This window comes from Danio rerio, chromosome 6 (genome assembly GCF_049306965.1).
Source record: "Danio rerio strain Tuebingen ecotype United States chromosome 6, GRCz12tu, whole genome shotgun sequence".
NCBI classification, from domain to species: Eukaryota; Metazoa; Chordata; class Actinopteri; order Cypriniformes; family Danionidae; genus Danio; species Danio rerio.
This window is the reverse complement of record NC_133181.1, coordinates 53,879,775-53,899,767: the sequence shown is the minus strand read 5'-3', so window position 1 is coordinate 53,899,767 and position 19,993 is coordinate 53,879,775. Positions and strand designations below refer to the sequence as shown.

Sequence of the window (19,993 nt, the reverse complement as noted above, 5' to 3'; positions counted from 1 at the left end):
AGCAACCGCTTGTGGATTTATTATTTGAAACATGCAATGAAATGTACTCCGAGAAACATGGTTTAGCAAAAATGCAGTCTGAGGAATATATTTTTAATAAGCCTAGATTGAAGAAATTCCATTTTGTCAGTTATGTTGCTTTACTTCCATTCACAATTATTTTTTCATGGCCTCAAAGGATAGTAAAGATTGTTTTTAATATGATATAGGTCATAATAGAAGACTTTGCCTACTCTAATACATGTATGGGTGCTTTCACACCTGTCTTATTTAGTTCGATTGAATCGCACTAGAGTTAGTTTTCCCTTTTGGAGCGGTTCGTTTGGGCTGGTAAGATTGCATCAGTTGTACTCGAGTGCGCACCAAAAGCAGACCAAATAAGCGTACCGAGACCTGCTTGAAGAGATGGTAATAAACTAAACATTTCATATATAATAATTAATAATATAATAATTCATAATAATTAATAATAATAATTAAATAAATGAATTAAATTTAATTAAATAATAATAATAATAATAATTAATAATATAATAATCAATTAATAATTAATAATGTAATTTCGTACATAATAGAGGCATTACCTGATGGATCGTTGGTTATATTTCCTCAAGATGACCATGTCGCAGTTTAGCTAAATAAACTCAAGCCACCTCCTGAAGTGACGAGCGATGCATTAAACACTGTTTTCCAGCTGCAGCTGCGCTTCATTCTCGAAATGTATAGTTTGTCTAAGCAGGGATACAATCAGTCAGCGCAGTCGACCCTCCAGAGTAAAAACGACATTTTGTGTCTGCCGGTTTTGTTTACTTTCGGGAGTCCATTGGCATTTTCTCGCACGTGAATTCTAACCAATCAATAAGCAGTTTAGGAAATATGTTCAACAACATCTGGCCAATGATAGATGTGGATTTTGTCAGATAACTGCATTTTGGTTCGTTTCAACTGGTCGAACCAAAGCCAGCTGTGTGGTGTGAAATCGACCCAAAGACGGCAGAAAATGCAACTTGGTCCTGACCAAATGAAGCGAACTACAGATGTAAAAGCACCCTATGAGAACTGTAAATATGGGCAGTTCTTTTACTATGTGCTGTATTCTCATACTCATCCTAGTCACTTGTTCATTGCATCACATTCAGGACATACAACTGTAGTTTCTAATCTAATGTTTACTGAATTAATGTAATGTTTACTGAATAATAATATGATCAATGTAGTTTAAGTTGATTGTACTTTTTGAAATATTTCAAACACCCTTAAGCAAAAGAAAATAAAGCTGCTCTGTTTCACCACATTGTTGTATAATTTCCTGCTGTAATGATCCCACAAAATCCCTGTAATTTTTTTTACTCTAACACATTCAAAAAGCTCTGAGTTAACATCACAGATCTGCAGTCTACTGAGGCGTCCGGGTCCTCTGAGGCTCAGGCTGCTCCGAGTGACTTCATAATTCACGCATAGCAATGTGCTCCTTGGCCTTTTCCAGTTGAGGTCATCTGGGACAGAAAGGTCTTCCTCTCTCGCTAGGAGGGGAATAACAATGTTGTAACCTTTTTCAGGATTTGATTGAGTGGTCAATTAAAATGTATATCATGTGCTGTAACTTCATACTGGCACCATTGCAACTGAAGTCTCTGCCCACATTATTTCCTCTGAAATAATTATAACTAATGAGACGCTTTCTCAAATGTTAAAATTTGCACTTTTATGCTCAAACGTCTCTGATTGAACACTGTGGACGTTATTGTTTTTTTTTTAAATTTATATAAAGCTTTTCCAAAGTAAAATACTATAATACTAAGTTTACATTAAAACCCCCAAAATACTTTTGCTGCTTGTTCAAATTACTTATTTAAAATGAATTGAATCATTACACATGTAAAATTGTCTTGGGACAACCTAGTTATTTCATGTTGAATCCACTTTAATTTGAAAAAAAAATTTAAGTTAACTTAAGCGATTTGTATTGGGATAACACAAAGGAATCCAGTATTTTATTTTTTTTACAGTGAATAACATTAACTAGTTTTTGTAAAATATGCAATTGAGTTCTGAAAAATATTAGCATTCTACAAATAAAGACTCATATTTAAACACCCAAATTTATCTGAATCTGAATGCATATAGCTGCTGCTTTAAAGAAGATTCATTCATTTATTTATTTTCCTTGGTCCCTTATTTATCAGGGGTCGCCACAGCGGAATGAACTGCCAACTATTGCAGCATATGTTTTACCATGCCTATTTACCTGTTTACCTTTACCTATTCCACCATGCTGCCCTTTAGATTAGATTTTAGATTAGATTCATCTGTATTGTCATTACACATGTACAAGTAAATTAGATGTAAAGACGTATATCTTTTGTGAGGATTTTACCTAAAAGAATTTGACCTAATCAAACATCTCAACCCAACCCTAAACAATCAAATATGTTTAGTGCATTCTGGGATACTGTTTAATGCACATTTTTTTGAAACGGTCCCAATCCCAATTCTACCCCTTAGCCCTTTGCCTTACCCTATTTACATGAAAGGGTAGGGGTGTTCCAATACTCTTTAGCTTGAAAGCGTAGGGATAAGGGGAAGGGGGAAATGACCCTTCAAACAGAGATTTTTCAGGACCACACTAGAAACCAAGGGGGAAGAAAATTTTCCAGAATACACCATCTACAACGGCAGCATGGTTGCACACGAAAGTCAGGAGATGCACAAATTAGTGTTTTTTTTTCCATCATTACCACTTTTTACGACAAACAAAAACGTTTTAATTATAATCATAACCACGTTTGTGTTTTACCGTCATGCTTAAAAAAAAATCTAAAATTAAAAAACTGTAAAATTTTGATATCTATAATCTCTAATAATTCCTGTATAGCAGTTCTGTTACAACATTCTGTCACTCAATGACACTCGAATACCCTGTCACAAAAATCTAGCGGCTGGGAATGACCTTTTTACAGTGTCTGCTCTAATGTTAATATTGTTTTGGTGTGTTTACATTAATATGGTCACAGTGTATATGCACAGTACAGTTATGATCGTATTGCCACATTATATAGTGATGATAACATAATATATGCCTTCAGTGAATTCCTGAAGATAAATACTAAAAAATAACACAATTGTAATAACTACATCAGTCGTCATAGTCGATCTTATATGAAGAAAGAAATCGCGATGACATATGATGACGTGTACAGGTGCTGTAGTGAGTCTGTAGTCCCATTTCTAAGGGGTAATATTTGATGCTCTTCCTCTTCACACTCCGTTTCAAGGGCCAAGGGCAGGGGAAGAGGTAGGGTTACAAAAATAGAATTGGGATTGGGCCTAAAAATGCATAGACATTTCATACTGAGTACAATACATGTGCCATTTTTTTCAGTAATAGTACATGTTGTGTCATAAGCTGATATGCAAATGTAATGCAGTTGATTAAACCATAAAGCATCTTTGTTAATTATTCTGTCTTTTCTTTAAGTATTTACTAAGCAGATCATGCGCACATGAATATTTTATTGCTAATTATAATGTCTTTCTAAAGTAAAGGTAAAAACATTTATTATATGCAGCACAGGCCCATTGTGAAAACGTACCCCAATATACAATTCTGGAGAGTTTGAATTATGAAGCCACAGCTATGTATGGCTGCATTGCGTCTTTAAAATGAACAAAGCGGTATGATACTGCCGATGGATGGCTTCTGTTTCTTTTTGCACCACCAGCTGACTGCTTACCTTTGTGTGGATGGCTTTTTTACTGTTACCAAATACATTGGTGGACTTGAGACACAGAAAGGTGTTGACCGCGAAGGTTCAATTCTGACAAAGAACGGTTCTAGAAAGCAGGAAAAACAAAAGGTAAAAAAATAACTAAATAAGTAAATAACAGGGTGAGAATGTCGTAAGATCTGAAAACATGGTAAAAATGAGGCGGCCGTGGTCACTGTCCATTGTCAGCCATTGTCGGTTGGGTTTAGGGAAGAGGGTGATCGGGTGCTTTAAAAAACACTATTGGTTGGGTTTAGGTAAGGGGGTGTGTGGGGTGATCCGTCGATCAGTCAGTCAAAAGCAGCCTCTGGTGGATTTACGCGAGAATAGCAGGCGTGAATGGTATTCGCAAGAGAAATTTGAGATCTGAAAAAGCATACACAGCGTCCTCTGGTGGATTTGCAAAAATAAAAACTGCTAAAAAAGTTAGCTCCTTGGACGTATTTCGCACTTTACAGAATGTATATGGGGTACATATCCATAGTGAGCCAGAGTTAATTATATGATGGTAGCAATAAATTGTAAAATAAATTTAATATGCAAAAAAATTTGTTCATGCATATTATTATTATTATTATTATTATTATTATGTTTATTATTACTATTATTATTAGTATTATTATTATATGTATTATTATTTTTATTATGTATATAATAATAATAATAATAATTATTATTATTATTATTATCGTTGTTGTTGTTGTTGTTGTTGTTATTATTATTAATATATTTTTTATTATGTGTATTATTACTATTATTATTATTATTATTATTACTATTAGTATTATTTTTTTCATTAATTGTTTGCTTTTTTAATAATAATTTTATATTATATGTTTCATAATAATTCAGCTGCTTACTCCCTGAAAGGGCCAGAGAACATTTTAATGTGGACAAAAAGGAGCAAAGAAGCGAAGAGCATTAAATAAAAAAAAAAAAAAAATCTATGCAAAATCATGTCGAATTGCATTGCGATTGTTCGCTTTCTTGGCCTGCATGTACAACTATGCTTGTTACTCCAGCAATCCTCACATTAGCACACCAGCATTCACCATGCAAGCACTTGTACGTCTCTTTTGATTCCTGCTCCAACCTTTTCTGATTCAAACGCTCTCCAAGTCTCTTCACAATTGCCCCTCACGGCCCCCCTCCTACAACAGATTGCTTACAAGCACTCCCAGTTTTTCCGCAATATCCCGAAAGCTCCCGCAGAGTTCATGAATATAAGCACTATTCCCCTACACTCTTATCCAACTCCCAGCGATCTGCTCTCCTCAGTGCCGCCCGCCGTTTGATATATCATGATCCTCGTTGCATGAAGTCATTATGGCAGGACGTGGAGAAAGAGAGAGAGACACTTTGCACTGTTTTGCTCTTGGAAGTTTTAAATGATTGGAATCCTGGAGCTTATGATTGACTAGGGAAGAGGGAAGGGTTATTGCTTTTTTCCCTGTCCGGCACCCGCTTGAAGCCTGAACAATAACAAGACGGGCTTGGAGTCATCTTTTGGGAATGTAGTGTGTGAGGGTGGCTCATGGCTTTTCATTTTGTTACTTTGTTTGTGTGTGTGTTTATTTTTTATTGAAACAATGTAGTGTATCTCTCTGCTCAGTGTTCTTTTTTTTAACCTGTTTATGTCCAGGAGCTGCCAGCGAACAAATGTAAAAGTGGCTATTTTGACTTATGCCAATTGTAATGATCATCTGAATAGAAGCTTTTTGAGTTGACATTGCTGTGGATTAATACATATGTAGGATGCTTTACTATTTTCTATTTGTACAAATAGTTTAGATTAGTTTAAAACTGGAACTAATCTAACTAAGAACTTACTAACTCTAACTAGATCATGGTGCAAAAATCTGTACACTCAAATGAATATTAATGCACTCAAAAAATGACTTTTGCTGCTTGTTCAAACTACTCATTTGATGTGAGTTGACACCAACACAAGTTTTTTGGGGTACAACTTAATTGTTTTATGTTCAATTCACTTAAATTAGTCAAAACAATTAAGTTAACCTAATCAATTTGTGCTAGGGCAATATAAAGTAATTGTGTTGAACCCAGTATTTTTTACAGTGTGCATTCATTTTTCTGCGGCTCAGTCCCTTATTTGTTAGGGGTCACCACAGCGGAACTAACCGCCAACTATTCTAGCATATATTTTACATAAAATATATATATTTATATTTTATGAATTTCTAATAACTGATTTATTTGATCTTTGACATGATGGCAGTACATAATATTTTACTAGATATTTTTAAGCTTAAAGTGACATTTAAATGCTTAACTAGGTTATAAAGATGTTTTTTTTCTGTAGACAGTTGAAAAAAAATGTCTTAAGCGGGCTAATAATATAATATTGACCATAAAATGGTTCTAAAGAAATTAAAACTGCTTTTATTCTAGCCAAAATAAAACAAACAATACCTTTTCCTGAAGAAAAAATATTGTAGGAAATACTGTGAATGTAACGTTGAATGGTGGGGTACAGCGGGTTGAGAATCTAAGTGCAGTGTCTTTATTAACAAGAGTAGTCCGGCAGGTAATGGTCACAAGCAGGAGCAAACAGTTACATAAAAGGCTATCCAAAAGTAGTCATGTCACAGGCAAAGAGATCAGTACAAGCGGTTAACAGCATAAATCAATAAACAAAACAAGGGTCAGGAAACACGGCACGGAAAAACAAGACAAGCAAATGCTTCATAATGCTGCAGGTTAACAAGACTAAACATAGTCAGGGCCGGCGCGTCCATAGAGGCGACCTAGGCGGCTGCTTAGGGCGGCAGAATACAGAGGGCGGCGTCCCCGACACAACCCTCACCTCTCCCGCCCTCAGTTATATCCGCGTCTAGGGCGGCATCCGCGACACGACCCTCACCACCCGCGCCCTCAGTTATATCTGCATCTAGGGCGGCGTCCGCGACACGACCTGCACCACCCGCGCACCAGGTTATGTCCGCGTCTAGGGCGGCAGAATAGGGAGGGCGGCGGTTCCTAGAGCGGCAGTTCAGCTTGCTCCGGCCCTGAACATAGTGAGTCAGATGCATATTTATAGTCCTTAATAATGAGCTTTCAGCTGTGTGTGAGTAAGCAGAGGAATCAGGAACTGGTGTGTGTGTGTGTGTGAGGTGCATAATGGTATTTGTAGTCCAGTTCAGTATTTCTCCAGCGATCTGCAAGGATTAGATCGCTGGTGATCATGACAGTGAAAATGGCCCTCCTCTTTAAAACATTATTTGAGAAATATCTGAAAAAGGAAAAGAAATTACAGGATGGCTCAAAATTTTGACTTTAGCTGGATGAGAAGCTTCAAAATAATGTCAGTTGTCCTCAATGATTGTGACTACTACAGCCATAAGATATTCTTTGGATGCTAGTGCAACCCAACGTGAATGTCGAGTCCCAGCATGATTCTCAAACTCTTGTTTCATGCTGCGCAGAGTACAACAATTGCACTTTTATACGCGTCATCTAATTAAAGGGAGAAGTTTTGAAAGTTGCATCCAGAGTTAAATGCTAAGTATTGTTTACCGCAGCAACAAAAAAGAGACAGTAATTAAAAAACACTCTGGAGAGAAACGACCCAACATCTGTTCCCAGTGTTAATCTAATTGATTTGAGTCTTGTCACCACATGGGGCAACTCAAGTCTTTGGGAGACTTTGGGTATATCAAATACTATAAATGAATTAAGAGCACAAGATGCAAACTTCCTGTCCACATCCAATATTCTTTAATTGCGTTATGTGCTGTGAAGACTTTTTATTATTATTATTTGCAGTGACTATAGCTGTATGATCAGCTTTTTAATTTAATTTAATTTAATTTTTTATTATTTTCATTTTATTTTTTATTTTATTTTTTATTTCATTTTTTATTTAATTTTTTTAAATTTTATTTAATTTTATTATTTTTTATTATTTAATTTTATTTAATTTTATTATCTATAGAATTTAAAAAACATCAAACTATAACTATAAACTATTTAGTTTAGTATTTAAAATGTGTTAGTGTTTTTTATTTTATACAAATTTATTTTATTTGTTTAAATTTATACAGTTTTATTAATTTTAATTATTATTTTTTACTTATTTGCTTTATTTACTAAACAAAAATATTTCTTTATTTTTTTCTTTATTGCAATTTTATTTATTTAGTTAGTTTCTTTTTATATCAAGGCATCAGTCAGGATTCACAGCAAACAGAGCTGTGCTGGAGCAAAACATATATCCAGTATTTTGTGTCCATCTACACTTTCTTTTAACCTTTGATGGTTTTTTTCTCTATTCGATTGGATGAAGGTGTTTTTGAAGGTTGGTCGTGTTTTCATGGTGGTGCCACTTTTACCTACAAATGACCATTGCATGGAAGGTCAGTGAGTTTTGAAAGCAAAGTGCGGAAATATCTGAACATATTCTCTGAGGAAAAGCACAGACTCTTTAGGACTTTAATAATGGATTGGTCTGCCTGCTGGTTTTTATTGTTTTCTTTTACTGTTTTTTCAAATCTCCTTATATATTCACACAAAAGCTTTGGCTAGTTTCTTTTCTTTTCTTTTCATTGTTTTTCTTTTCTTTCTCTTTTTTTTCTTCTTTCTATTTTATTTTATTTTAATTAAATTTTTTTATTTTATAATTTTTTTATTTGTTTTCTCATTTGGTCCGTATGCCAAGTGACCATTAAAATGCTTTCTTTACATATTTATTATAGTTAATTTTTATTTAATTTAATTAAATTTTTAAGTTTTTATTTTATTTTATTTTATTTTATTTTATTTTATTTTATTTTATTTTATTTTATTTTATTTTATTTTATACTGTGGTTTTCTCATTTGCTGTATATGCCAGATGGCCATTAAATTTTTATTTATTTTATTTTTTTGTAAAATCAATTTTTTTTACAAAAGTGCGTCATTTTGTTTTATTAATTTTTTCAACAAATATTTTTATATGTTATTTTTTATATTTTTACATTTTATTTTTTTATTATTTAATTTAATTTAATTTAATTTTATTTTATTTTATTTTATTTTATTTTATTTTATTTTATTTTATTTTATTTTATTTTATTTTATTTTATTTTATTTTATTTTATTTTATTTTATTTTATTTTGATACAATTATTTTCCCATTTGCTCTATACTCCAGGTGATCATTACAATGCTTTCTTTTCAAAAAAGCGGCAATGTATCAACCCAAAACGGATCATCATGCCGTTTTCAATGTTTCAACGCTGATATCTAGAAAGCAGAATAATAGCCAATCTATATTTGACACCATTGCATTACCCCGAACGAGATACACTTTGCTTTTTTCATTTTTCACTGTTGTTGTTCATTCCCTCCCTCAGTCTTTCCCTCATCTGAATATCTCCGTTTAAAAACCTCCGCAGCTGGGTACGGTGGACACCTATTGATATGTTTATTGCTTGCAGTTTCCGTGAGAGTGCGAGAGGGATGGTGGAGGTGATAAATGTTGCGGGGCGTTTGGGTCTGAAGAGATCGCGCCAAAGCAGCACAGCGGCAGTACTGAAGATTGATTTCTCTTATGCAATTCTCCCCAACGTCTGCGATTAATGGCCCTCTACGCTTGCCATCCATCAGCATCTCCCCTTGCTAAACTCATCCAGCGTCCAAAAGCCCACCTATGGCACCGCAGCGTACCCCGCGGCCGCGCATTAGCGTGTGGCTAATGCTTTCACATATTCACCTTTTTCTGTCAGATTAATGATGATACTGTTACCCCTGCACCTGTCCACCAAGCAAATCCCCTATAACACCTTCCCTCGACAGGGGGCTGCATGTTGGACACAGACCCTCGCTGACTGAAAGCCAAAACACTGGACATATGTCTCTGCATTTAGAGCTACTCTTGTGAGGCTTAGCCATGCAGGATTTACTCAAATCTGCTTAGATGACACCTTTAGATAAGAGCCAGTTCTGATTAAATATAGATTAGCTGTAATCTGGCTTTCGGGAACAGAGGATTGGGTCTTTAGTTGTTCTTTTTTTCTAATTCACTCACCTATGATTAAGTAGAATACTTGAGGAACAGTACAATTACAGTACACACAGTACAAGTCAATGTCATTTTTCATATAATAAATTTTTTGGTTCCACTTTATATTAGGTGACCTTAACTAATATGTACTTACACTGAAATTAATCATTGGTTACAATGTACTTATTGTGTAAATCATGTTCTTGAATTCGGTTAACAGTAAATAATCGTTTCATTGTTAACTGAAGGAGTGTGTTTTTAACAGATTAATGGTATCAATGGTGAGATTAATGTATATGTATATATATATATATATATATATATATATATATATATATATATATACATATATATATATATAATTTTTTTAATTGGCTGCATGAATGTGCAACATATTTGTTAACTCGCGGGACTACACGTGGCTACATATTTTGCCAAAGAAGCAAAATAAAAGAAGAATATTGCTGGTCAAAGTTTGACACAGACGAGTTGATGCCAAACCAATGCTGATGCTGATTGCCTCTGTCCTGGATCCGCATCATAAACACCTCCGTTTATTTGCAGAATTGGAGAAAAAGCCACAAAACAAAACTTTCTGAAATGTGCTATGCTTTGCTGATCACAAGGCTGAGCGTCGTGTTTTTCTTTCCATCAGAGCGTGCATCGGCACCACTCTTAAACACAACAAACAGGCTCTGTTTGTGATGATTTAGTGTACAACCAACAAACAACCTTTTTCATTTGGAAAATTACAGTTACTAATAGTTCTTATAAATTAGGGTAAAATTAGACACTTAAAACATAATCTTTAAAGTAATGACTTCTATTAAAATGTTTACAGAGGTTTATGATATAAGAATAACAGTGGAGCATTAATTAAATGCATGATCGTTTTGAGGTAGCCTGCTATTTTTATTAAAAAAAATAATAAAAAAAAACATTTTGGGAAAAGCAGCCTGTACCGGCTATTAAAAAGGATTCTGTCAGTGTTTTGGTTTTGTAATCTAAATTTGTAATTTAAGTGAAAATATCTAGGGCAGGTCTATTTTTTTATTATTTTTATTTTGTTTATTTAGTTTTTCTATTCTGTTGAAAACACTGCAGGTGCTTGAATCAGTATTTTAAAATGCAATAGTTCATCTGTCAGACACAAAATAGACATGTAAATGTTTTTTTGTTAAGTAATAATTTAATATTAATTTGATCAGTTAATGGCTAATATTCGGTTAATGAGCAGCGGTTGTTGGTTGGCAAAATTATCTGAAATGAGCATCCCTAATCTGCACTCGAAATCTGCTGTTTGTTCAAACAGTTTATTTACAATGAGCTGTAACAACACAATTCTTGAGTGTATTTGGGGACAACTTAATTGTTTCATGTTCAATCTACTTAAATGTGTACAAACTGTTAAGTTAGCTCAATTCCTTCTTGTTGTCCCAACACGAATTGATTGTGTGGAACCCATAATTTTTTTACAGTGTGTAATCAATTTTTAGTAATTACATTTATATTTACACTGTTGAGTTAATTACACCGTTTGAGTCAAAAGCTAATTTTTTTGACTACTGTGACTTTTCTACATTTGAGTTGAAGTAATGAGGTATTTATATAGACTCATTACCTTCAACACTGAGTTCAAAACTCTTTTCAAATGAGTAGAAGTAACTTTCAGTAAATTTTGAGTTAACTACACTCATTTCATTTGATAAAGTTGACTGTTGGGTTTTACAGTGTATATATTTTTTGCCAAAAAAAGCCCTTTTTTGCTTTTTTTCAAAGTTAAACTCACCTTGGAGCTTTCCTAACTGTAATACACCTAGAACACAAACTCATCTTTGCATTGTTTCCTTATTGATGAGATATCTTTTCACTGGAAGGAAAAGAGTTAATAAACTTACCAATCCTTAAAGGTGTCATAAAATAAAAAATAAAAGTTGTTAGATGTTAGTATCAGTATATTAGTTTTAAGCAAAGCTAGTGTGTTCCAATACAGTGATAAAATCACATTGAGAAGATATATACCTGATATAAACATCCCAAGCTTGCAGTTTTTTTTTTTTTACTTTCGCCAATATGGATGAATGTTTTTTTTTTACATCACCCCATACTTCAGTCTCTCATCAAATCTTTTGACCAATCAAATGCCCTCAAGAATCTGACATAACTCACCCCCTTCAAGATGCTTCTTATTTGCTTTTTCTTGGACGTTCTAAAGCTCAATTACACCCATTTGTGATTACTTCAAATGTCAAATGAAAAATGCACATTCAAAGCACTTCATTGGACCTTAACATCGACCAAATAAATAGGATTGGTGATTAGTCATTTGCATCCCTATTTTCAACCAATTAGTCTGATGTGCTTCATCTCCAACACAATGCATTGGAATAAGTGATGCTTCAGACTTTGTAAATCTGAGACTCCCATGTGAGCCCATGAAGCTGGAAATCGCTGATGTCTGTCCCAGACATGACACAGTTCTGACAATGCTCAGATTGCTCCGCATTCGGGAACTCTCTGAACTTGGAGAATGAAAGCGCCTTAAGAGAACTGCCACGATGTAAACTATCTTAAGATGCCAAAACTCCCTTTGACATGCGTCTCCCTCAAGATTCATCCAAGGCCAGAGTCACAAACCAGCCGCCTTCCTCTTTTATGCTGTGTTTCTAATCTGGAGGAATTAGTTGGAGAGATTTTGTCCAACAACCCCACTGGAGCCACTGGCGACTTTCTGATATTGTTTGTTTCACTACACAATATTGTTCTAGGATCTCGTATGCATCAGAGGATAGTTTTGAAGCTTAATTTGTGTGTTTGTTCAATGGAAAATCATTGCCATTTTGAGTATTTCAGAAGGGGTGGACTGCAAGGATTTTCAGAGGTCCTTGGCTAAGTTATTATTTTGTAATGCCAACATAATGCTGTGAGTGATAATACATTCTGCTGTGAGACAGTCATAATTCAAGGTTATTTGTACCTCCCATGTGTCAATGACTCTAAGATTAGACAGTATTAATTATTACAACGTTGACAACTTAACAAATAGTGCTGAAATTGACATGAAATCATGAAATGTACATTATAAGGACAGTATAGAAATTTGTGACTGTAAAATAAGAAATCAGAGGCCTATATATATATGTGTGTGTGTGTGTGTGTGTGTGTGTGTGTGTGTGTGTGTGTGTGTGTGTGTGTGTGTGTGTGTGTGTGTGTGTGTGTGTGTGTCTGTGTGTGTGTGTGTGTGTGTGTGTATATATATATATATATACATACATACATACATACATACATACATACATACATACATACATACATACATATAATTTAGATAACAGCAATATTAATAATACAAAAAATACTACTAATAATAATAAAAATAACAGTAATAATAATAACAGCAATACTACTACTACTACTACTATTAATAATAATAATAATAATAATAATAATAATAATAATAATAATAATAATAATAATAATAATAATAATAATAATAATAATAATAATAACCACCATCATAATCATAATAAACAACAGTGCAAACATTCAGATCTATTATAATCTATCTGCCAAGTCTGTTGGTAAAGTTTAAAACACATGAAACATCTCTCTTTTAATAATCCTTTTAGCCAGTTTATTTTCCCCTCACTAATGTCAAGTTGACCAAAACTGATCTCAGATCTTCCTTTTTATTTCTGTGTGTCCCTACAGATCCAGTCAATGGTCCCCAGAACGTGAATGTGGTGGATATCCGCGCTCGTCAGCTCACCCTGCAGTGGGAGACGTTTGGATATGCTGTGACCCGCTGCCACAGTTTCAACCTGACCGTTCAGTACCAGTATGTGTTCAACCAGCAGGTGTACGCTACAGAGGACCTCATCCCCACCTCCTCTCATTACACGCTGCGGGGACTGAGGCCATTCGTGACCGTCAGGCTCCGACTGGTGCTCGCAAACCCAGAGGGCAGCAAGGAGAGCGAGGAGATCGTCAAACAGACTGAGGAAGACGGTGAGTGGGATTAAGTGAGATGGGATAGGTCCTGTGGGATCTTTATGGAAGCGCTTTCTGAATAATAAAAAAAAAAGGCTATTGCGACTTTTTTATCTTGAACTCAAAATTCTCAAACTCACAATTCAGAATTTTTTATCTCACAATTCTGACATTTTTCTCGCAATTGAGATTTTAAAGCATACAATTTTGACTTAATATGTCAGAATTTTTGATTTTATAACTGAGAACTGTATAATATAAAGTCAGAATTCAGACGTTATAACTCAGAATAGCAACTTTTTATTTCCAAGTTCTAACTTTTTTCTCGCAATTGAGATTTAAAAGCACACAATTATGCCTTTATTTCTCAGAATTGGAGATACAAACTTTAAATCCCCCAAACATGACTTTATTTCTCACCGTTTTGACTTTATTTCTTAGAATTTTGACTTTTTAACTCGGAATTGCAACTTTTTATCTCCAAATTCTGACTTTCTAAACAGAATTGTGACATTATATCAAAATTTTACTTTTATATCACGCAATTTTGAATTTATTTCTCTGAATTTCGTCTTTACAACTCAGAATTGTGACTTTTTATCTCAGAGCTGTATAATATAAAGTCAGAATTCTGACTTTATAACTCAAAATGCAACTTTTTATCTCCATATTTTGACTTTATAACTCTGATTTATCTTGAAAATTTCCTTGATACCATACAATTTCGACCTCATTTCTCAGAATTTTGTCTTTATAACTCAGAATTGCAACATTTTATCTTAGAACTGCATAAAGTCAGAATTCTGACTTTAAAACTCAAAATGCATCCTTTTATCACCAAATTTTGTCTTTATAACTCTGAATTGGGACTTTAAATCTCAGAAGTGTTATATTATATCTTGAAATTATGACTTTATATCAGAATTCTGCCTTTGTATCAAGTGATTTCGACTTTATTTCTAAGAATTTTGTTTTTATAACTCAGAATATTGACATTATTTCTCAGAATTGTTACATTATATCTTGGAATTAGAAATTTTACAACAGAATTCTGCCTTTAAATCATGCAATTTTTACTTTATTTCTTAGAATTTTTAAATATTTTGACTTTCTAATTTGGAATTGATTTTTTTTATCTCTAAATTTTGACTTTATTTCTTAGAATATTGACTTTATGTCTCATAATTCTGACTTTATATCTTGGTATTGTGTCTTTATATCAGAATTATGATTTTATTATTCAAAAATGGAACTTTATATCTCACAATTCCAATTTTATAGCTTAGAATTGTGACTTTATATCAGAATCTGACTTTATTTCTCTTTCCATGTTTGTATCTCACAATTCTGAGTTAAAAAGTCTCAATAACCTATTTATATTTTTTTATTCAGTTGCAGAAACAAGCTTCCATAGATCATTATGAAATCAAAATGGACGAATCATTTTATTTTATGGATTATTGCAGATTTTCCACCATGCGCATCATTTATTTTTCATATGTTTCTGATATCTTAAATCTAGGGATGCACAATGTTTTCATTATCTGCCCAAAAAGTAAATTGTCACTGCGATAATTAATGAATTATTTTCACTGGTTGATCAACATTAGATGTTTTAATTAATGCTTTTAATATGACTTGACACATCATACAAAGCAGATATGAGTATTTGGAATTGTTATGCTGAAGGGAAGATATTTAATTGGGGAAAAATGAGAACTTCAGAATTGCAGTTTGTACTAAAATTGATAAAAAAAAAAAATCTCGATGTCATCCACTACACTGCAAAAAAAATGCTTTTCCTACTGTTTTGTCTTGTTTCTAGTTCAAATTGCTAAACATTTTAGACAAGCATTAAATATTATAAAATAATAAAATGAAAAAAATAAAAATAAAAAACGGTTAGCACTGTCGCCTCAGAGCAAGAACGTCGTTGGTTCGAGTGCCAGCTGGGCCAGTTACCATTTCTGTGTGGAGTTTGCATGTTCTCCCCGTGTTGGTGTGGGTTTCATCCAGGTGCTCCGATTTCCCCCACAGTCCAAAGACAGAAACAAAACAAAACCTTTTTTTTTTTTTGAAGTGTATTTGTTTGACTTTGTTTTTATAATCGGGCTCAGAAAAAAAATCTATTTTCAAATCTATCAAATCTAGAATCTAATTTGCTGATTTGCCTATATATCTGTTATACATTAGCTTCCGGGTTATGGTTGTCATATTCAAATATTCAAATCTATTCTCTGATGACATGTCTACTGACTAGTAGTTAATACCACTCTGGAAAAAACAAGTCTCAAGACAGGGGACAATACTGTGAATATTTTTGTTTGTTTGTTTCATACCAGTTTTAATGGCCAGCATTCATTTTCATAATTTGTACCCCAAGTATTTCCACTTTATAATATGATTACTTCACTTATTACTGTCTATCCAGTAATCACATTAGTGATGATCACTTATGACTTCATTTTTGAAACCCATCAACATTTAGCAGATGCACAACACAAGATGCCAAACTCTCCATCATTTGTAAACTGAATCGATCATCACGGCTGAAGTATTTTCAGCAGAGTTTTACTTTTACATCCTTATATACGTAAATTTTAAATTAAAGCTAATATGAGCTAAATTTGGAGTTGAACTTGGGTTTACAGATGAATGATTAAAACATTTCTCTCTTGATTTAATACATATGGTTTCATTACAAGTGCACTAATGCATGCCTGCACTGGTTATTAAAGTATAAAATAAGTAAGACCTGAGTTAAAATTACCATGACTACTTAACAACAGCTAAATGTTCATGTAATGTTGATTTAAGTGGAAATGATTTTATCTTGTGAAAAGAAAGAGACCATGGAGTGCTATGAAAGACATGAAAGCAACACAGCAAGCAGAATATCGATTGCTTGGATCAACAAGAATGCAGTTTACTGGTCATTATACAAAAATAAATAAATTAAAAAAGATTATTCAGTGTGATTAAAAATTCCAGAGAGCCATTTTAACCATTTTATTTATGTACTCAATACATTTTACTTTCTCTCTAGACAGAAACCCAGCAAACTTACTTTCAAAACAGCTCTGTTTCAAATTAAATAGCATTTTTTATTTTGTTAAATAGCTAAACACTGTTTAAGTCTCAAAAATCAGTCCAAGGCACTCGAAAAATATGGACAACATTTTTTAAAAAGCCTTTATTGACATGTCTATTTTTTAAAACTGTGCCTACGCATTTCCACAAACAAAGGCGCAGTTTTAAGGAATACCCATGTCAATAAAGCTTTTTCCCCTACATTTATCAAGTGCCTTGGACTGCTTTTTGCTGTTTATTCTGATGAATCCCTTCCCCAAAGAGCACTGACACATTATTTAAGTTACCCCTGAGCTCTGTTTGTTAGATTTTGGACTGTTTAAGCTGTATTATTAATACACTTATCGTCTTCATCTCATCGATACCTTGATGGTTTTGTGAGGAACACTTATAATGGAGCTTCACATATAAAAATCCTAAACACTTGTCATGTAACTTCACTATAGATCATTGAATTGTAGATAGTTCAAATGTATTAAGTACTAACCTTTCCCCAGAAAAAAGTCTGGAGGTTAATACAGTGAATTAAACAGCTATTATTAACCGAATGTCCTTTCATTGCTGGTATTCTCTGTCAGGTGCTCTTCTGTTAAAATATATTGTTGATGGTTGTTGCTTTCGGCTAATTGGTTTCACAACATTACATAGCTCTTTTCTTGGTTCTCAAACAGTTCAACGGCCTATTATTTCAATTATCCAATGTTCTGATGAATGACTCTTACCTCTGGTTCTTAAGCACTGAAGGGCCTTTGGTTTTGTTTTTTCAGTCTTTGTCTTGAAGTGGTCATGTGTTTTGCTTTTTTGTTTGTTTTGCTGAATGCGATCCTGAAGCTTTTCACAGCCCGCGGAAGGAAATTCAGTGATCTTTGAGGAAAACGCTGTTCAGTTGTGGTCATTTACTTTTGTGCCTTAGTCAAAAATGGGACGATTTAGATTTTCCCAAAGTAGTAGAAAAGCAAACTCAGTTCTTTGTTTTATTTTTCATAGCAAACGTCTTTCTGTCATTCAGCAAAATAATATATAATAGGAACAATTAAGTTCTTTTTCATGATTAAAGATGCCTAAAAATAAACGAAAGCTAAAGAAGCACTTTTCAATTCAGGGATGTAATTTTCTAATTAGTGGAGTAGAGTTGTTATTCCAGGGTTGTTTAAATGATTATATAAAGGAAACATATGTTAATTGTGTAATTATCACTGTATAGTTAGTGATTTCAGACTTTTTTTAGAGCACAGATTTTACTGATAATATTAGTAATGAAGTATATACATGCATTTGACTACTAACAGTAGAGATTTAATCTGTGATGATATGGAGCTTTATACAAGTTGCGGTGTAAGTACTGTACACTGTAAAAAAATTATGTCATGTCAATAAAACGTGATCCTTAATTAAGTGGATTAAACAAAAAACAATTAAGCCCCCCCACTCACCCCCAAAATTTGTGTTGGTTCAACTAATAAGTAGGTTGAATGAGCAGGAGATGTTTTTTTTTTTTTTTTCAGTAAATGTTTTTATGTTACTTGAACTTATTTTAATAATTAATCAGGCTTCATATAATGTTTTTTAAATTATACAAAGTTTAACTAATTTTTGACTGTTGAATTTATATAAATTGAGATGGCGTGAACATTTGATTTGATTTAACAAAGCTGTAAGAATTGTTTTTTTATTGAACGTGTCATTTTAGCATCAACAACCAGTTTTTTCAATTTTTTCAATTTTTTTTTTTTTTTTACAAAACAAATCATACTAAATACAAGTGGCATTTTTAATGTTTTGATTTTCTTTAGTGGAAATAAAATGCCAGTAATAATTGTACAATAATTACCATTAAAATAATTACCTTTCGACATACTTAATTTGACCTGTACCTTATTAAAATGTAGAAAAGTATAAGACCATTTTTATTACCTTTTGATTTGTTTAGGATGTCTTGTTGGATTAAAGAGAGGCATAGTGGACAGAAAAATATTTAAAAAGACAATTAGTATTTTAGGGCAGCACCATGATCTTTAAATAAGCTATTTTAATGTGTCATTAAGTGATTCTTGTTTTAAATATGGCTGGTATTTATTTATTTATTTATTTATTTATTTATGTAATTTTATGTAATTTAATTTAATTTAATTAATTAATTTATTTATTTTAAATAAAGAATTCTTCTATTCATTATCAATATGGAAAACTGCTATAAATATATTTGTGATAAAGTCATATTTTTTTCTGGGCTCTTTTAAAATTGAAAAGAACAGCTTTTATTTACAATAAGTTTTTTTTTTTTTTGACAAATGTCATACATGTTTAGTGAAATTGTATTTTATATAATCTGATTGAATTGTCTCAATTTACCTGTATATAGTTATAGTTATCTGTAGAGTTTTTTTTTTTTAAATCTTTTTATATTCAGTAAATGTTGACTATCAGAAATGTGTTGTGTAAAGACAGTGACAAATGAGGCATTTTGTGGATTGTATTTTTTAGAACAACACAAAGTTGTTGCAAAAAATATTATTAATTAGATTTTTTTGTTTCTAAAATCTTAAATAAAGAAGAAAAGTAAAAATTATAGTCTTGTTTTCTTAAATAAAAAAATCTAAATTAAGTGATTTTTTTTCCCTTTAAACTAGCTAAAGAATCTGCCAATGTGGTTAGCAAAATAATATTGTTTTCTCTTTGAAATAGAAATATTTAGCTTACCCATTATCAGATTATTTTGCCTGTAAAGAAAAACTCACTTCATTTTGACTTAATTATGAAAACACGACAATATTTGCTATTCTATTTGCACTAGAAACATGACAAAAACTCGAAGTTAGAAAAGCATTTTTTGCATTCTGCAATTTCTAAATGACTCAATATTTAACTAAAACTCTTGTGCATATTAAATTGTTCAGTAATGGTGAAACTAACCATGGTTATTGCAGAAATCTTTTATGAACATTATCTCAGTAGGATTTCATGGTTTAATAATGCATCCTCTCAGATCTCAGCAGTCCTAACGCTCACGCTAAAAGTGTTTGCATTTCTACATATGAGATTGTCAGTATTGTGCAGTTGAGAATCACTAGAAGTCAGATACGCTCTGAAAAGTAAATGGACACACAGAATTGCTGGGCTGTAGTCTCGCTCTTCCCGAAGA

General features: G+C 32.8%; 1 protein-coding gene across 50 annotated transcripts in view; it reads left to right on the top strand.

Annotated features, from left to right (window-relative positions):
- ptprt (protein tyrosine phosphatase receptor type T) overlaps positions 1 to 19,993 on the top strand; it is a 519,289-nt gene that overhangs the window by 276,154 nt on the left and 223,142 nt on the right. For all 50 annotated transcript variants that reach the window (XM_073954669.1, XM_073954668.1, XM_073954667.1 and 47 more), the window contains one exon: positions 13,483 to 13,779. In XM_073954669.1, coding sequence (XP_073810770.1) covers positions 13,483 to 13,779 — 297 coding nt within the window. The remainder of the gene's footprint in view (positions 1 to 13,482; positions 13,780 to 19,993) is intronic.